This window comes from Scleropages formosus, chromosome 23 (genome assembly GCF_900964775.1).
Source record: "Scleropages formosus chromosome 23, fSclFor1.1, whole genome shotgun sequence".
Lineage (NCBI taxonomy): Eukaryota > Metazoa > Chordata > Actinopteri > Osteoglossiformes > Osteoglossidae > Scleropages > Scleropages formosus.
This window is the reverse complement of record NC_041828.1, coordinates 8,401,949-8,406,208: the sequence shown is the minus strand read 5'-3', so window position 1 is coordinate 8,406,208 and position 4,260 is coordinate 8,401,949. Positions and strand designations below refer to the sequence as shown.

General features: G+C 40.3%; 1 protein-coding gene across 1 annotated transcript; it reads left to right on the top strand.

Moving 5' to 3' along the window:
- Positions 1-993: 993 nt before the first annotated feature.
- Positions 994-3,986, top strand: LOC108933382 (homeobox protein Hox-A7-like). The gene is made up of 2 exons (XM_018750378.2): positions 994-1,528; positions 2,355-3,986. The coding sequence occupies exons 1-2, from the start codon at positions 1,075-1,077 to the stop codon at positions 2,693-2,695; spliced, it is 795 nt and encodes a 264-aa protein (XP_018605894.1). The 5' UTR covers positions 994-1,074; the 3' UTR covers positions 2,696-3,986.
- Positions 3,987-4,260: the final 274 nt, after the last annotated feature.

The following is a 4,260-nucleotide window of genomic DNA, read 5'->3' as shown; positions in this document are numbered from 1 at the left end:
TTAATATGTCGGGCAGCTGACTTGGTTCCATTAATAAAATACATAAAATTTAAGCAAAAAAAATCGTACCACCAGTAAAAATATTTTTAAAAACAATTTTTTTTTTCAATAACACTAGTTACGACTAGTACTATAATAATAATAATAAGAAGAAGAAGAAGAAACTTAATTCATCTGTAATTTTAATGGCCGTTTGGTGTATATTAGAAATTGTAAAAATGTTACAGTATTTTTCGCTTTTCCTCTTGGAATTTAGAGACAAATAAACACACAATACACAATAAGTGATACATTCTTTGTTTTCATATCCTCTGGTATTTTGAGTTCGCAGAATGTCCGAAAAAACTGTATCTAAATTCCAGTAACTGCATAGAGCGTCCAAAACTGTGACGAACAACATGATTTTGAACTGAAACTGAAAAGATGGTTAGATGACGTATTTGTCGGGAGCAGTTGTTTTATTTTTGCACGACCCAAGTGTATTTCTGTCGTAGTTTTCTTGTGAAATGTGAGTTCGTAATGCGCCGTACATCATATAAAACGTATCTAAATATTTTTGGTGTGTCACACACAGCAGACATAATATTATTTCAGCAAGAAATTATGTGATTTAAAATTTCTTGCAAACCCATTATAACAAAATTCTATTGCTGACATTAAATGCGCCAGGCTCTGTTTGGTTGTGGTTTACCTGGAAATGTACCACAAATTTACACAATCAACAACATGTGTTCTTTCCATGTGTTGTTAGCATGCAGCAATTAACCGCTGGAAGAAGAAAAAAAAAAAAAACCTGTGATCTGTATGCAACCGGATCCGTAATTTAATTTCGATTTCTAAAGAGCACGCGGGCCAGCGCGCAGTCCAACGTGCTTGCGCGCGCGCGAGCGTGTGTGTGTGTGTTTATATGTGTGTGCACGGGCGCGAGGCTCCCTTTGACGCATTTTCTCCCGGGCGCCGCAACGTTCTCTACACCGAAGGGCTGATTGGCTGCTCTGGTCACAGGACGAGGTCACGTGAAGTAGCTCGCCTTGTTCTTGGGAAAATGGGGTTTGGTGTAAATCTGGGGGTGTAATGCCGTCATTTATCAGGCTACCTCGTAAAAACGACACTGAAGACTCCTGGCCAGCAAATCATAGAAAAAATATGAGTTCGTCTTATTATGGGGATGGACTCTTTGGCAAGTACACGGCGGGGAATTGTCTCTTTCAGAGCGCGGACCGGGTTCCGTACTCGCTGGGAGCCGGCGGAGAGAGACCCACGTACGGGCCGGGAGCAGCAGCGTTCTCCTCTGCGCTGCCGCCGGGACTTTACAGTGTCAGTAATGCAGTATACCAGAGTCACTCCATCTTCACTTCCGAGTACGGCCAGGGCTCGGAGGCCTACAGCTTGCGTGGCAACTCGTATGAGCAGAACCTCCTTTGCCATGACCCAAACTACAGGAGCAGCTGCGACAAGTCGGGACCCGGGACGTTCAGCGTGCCGACAGATAAACACTTCCGGATGTATCCGTGGATGCGAACTTCAGGTAGGATCAAATGTGTTCTCCAAAAGCGAGGACACGAGACTCCCTCCTCAGAGTTCCTTTGCAGCACTTTTTATGTTGGGCTCCTGCCTGGCGGACACTGCTGAGAGCCCGCATTCATTGTATGTAAATGTACCATTAAACTTTCATTGTGCAGCTAATGAGTTATACAGCCATAAATTAATTCGTTTTCATCTCCCTTTAAAGTTCACTTCAATGGTATATGGCCCTTTTGTCCTTTTTGTCTTCTTTCATATATTTCCTCTCTCCCATATTCCACTCATCTGCAGCACTTCTCAAGAGACAACATTTTTTTTTTTTGTACCAAAACTGCATTTTATGTTCACTGTATCTGTCTGAAAATTGAGTTGTTGATATGTTGTTACTCACATAAAATGTGGTTGTTACGGTTGTTGGAATTGTGTTGTTACTCATTATAAACAATAATAGTGAATATTACTGTTGTACTAGTCTTATACCAGTTGTGTTGCATACATTGAAATATACATTTCATTATTTGTACTTGTACTATTTTATATCTCTACGGTTTTAGCCATCGAAACATACCGTGGCCTGTCAATGAAGATTTAAAAAATAGTAGACAAAAAATTAAATGAGAGAAAATGTAAACCTAATTATTTTCAGAACAAATTTTTTGATATCAACTTGACATTACAAAATAACAAAATGTGTGGCCAGTTCCTTATTATTGTCAGCAACAGTAAATGCTGCTTTATCCGTGTACTTTATTACAGTTTCTTTATTCGTTCATTCATTCGTTCATGCATTGATTCATTTAGTGCACTCATTCATTCATGATATTTTGCAGATCCGGACAGAAAACGTGGCCGGCAGACCTACTCCCGGTACCAGACTCTGGAGCTGGAGAAAGAATTCCATTTCAACCGCTATCTGACCCGCAGGCGACGTGTGGAGATCGCCCACGCCTTGTGTCTGACGGAGCGTCAGATTAAGATCTGGTTTCAGAACCGTCGGATGAAGTGGAAGAAGGACCACAAGGACAGCGCTCCAGTCCCGGGCTCCGTCTCTGAGGCCCCTGAGGAGGAGATAGATGGAGAGCCGGTCTCGGGTGTCACAGCTCACGCCGCTGTTGAGGAGGAGGACCACAGGGTGGAATTATTCACTGAGACCAACAAACCGCAAATATAGCCGTTTGACAAAAAGGGATTCGTATTTGTGTACAACATTATCAAAAAAAAGAGTTATTTTCACTCCCATTTGATCTCTCAGCCCATAAACATTTGAATTCCAAGTAGAATATAGGCTGTATGTAATTTATTTTGAGCCTAAACCTTGAAGCACTTTGAAGAACAATAAGCTACCTATTCAGTGGTTCCTGAGACACATGATCCACGATGATACATACTACCTATTTATACTACAATTTCTGTCCACTTCGACTTGACTTGTTGGTATTTTTGCTGAAGAATGTAAATTCAAGGCATAGAAACTTGCCCATACTGATATAACATTCCAGACAGCATACAGGGGAAAACTGCTACTTAAGAAGCCCGAAAAGATTTAGGTTTAACAGGTTTATTTCAAACTTAGACAATTAAGGTGCTTATGCTTTTTTGACCTAACTTAGGAACATAAATAGTTTTTATTTAAACATTCATTAAGGATTCTTAGAGAAACCGTGCCTTGCACTGCCTTAAATTCTATGTTGAAAATTTCAGATATATTGTGTTCCGCTTTGCTGTCCAAATGCTCTGTACAATTAAATTGTGTATTATTCATTAAGCGTTAGCATGTATCATGTCAGATTAGTGTTTAATAATTTGTTGGAAGCTTTTTACAATCATACTGGCATGCTTCTACTTATATCTAATATGTACATGTGTGTGCCTACCTCACATATTTCATTTAGGACAACGTAGTTTAAGACTCAACTGCTTTTAATATAGTATTTGTATGTGTGAATGTGCCCTGTACGCTTCTGCACAGAAACGTGTAACTTGTGGGTTTCCCAAAAAAAAAAGAAAGAAAAAAAGAGTCGTTATTGGTGCTTGTAAAGGTGCATGTGCTGTGTAAGATATTTAATGTAGCCCGATTAGGGCGTCGCAAAATTTACACACTATTCTAATTCTGTTATTCGTTATTAGTGACGCGAGAAAAGCTTCATTCCCTCACACATTGTCATGTTACTACGATCTGTAAGTGGAAAAATTGGCCGAATAAAAGAACGCGGCTTTACCAGCTACACGGTAGCGAAGGCTGCTGCTTCCTATGTTTCATAATGTTTAACACACAGCGCTGCGAAGCCTTTTTCATCTCACTTCACACGTCGCCGTTAATTGCGCTGCGGCTCCGCACATGTAGCCAACTTAGCTTATTTATGTTTATTAAAAGGCCTGAGATGTTCCACCCATTTACATTCAATCATTTAGCAGACGCTTTTCTCCAAAGCTACGCACATCCCAGAGAAATACAATGTGTTCATTACATTAGGAGAAAGAGACATAGTTGCAGACGCGTGATTCTTAAGTAAAGTTACTTTGTTTCTTTCCACGATATGCACCGAATAGATGTTCCACCCGCTTCCCTCGTCATTATTTGAGATAAATCATTGCCCAGTCCAACAACAAAGCAGCAGTCACTCATTAAATATCAGCCTTCAGTAACGCCCTGCGATGTAGAGACACCTGGTTCGAACCGATATCATATATATAACCCGCATTAATACTATAGCGAACGTCTGAGAAACGCAGAAT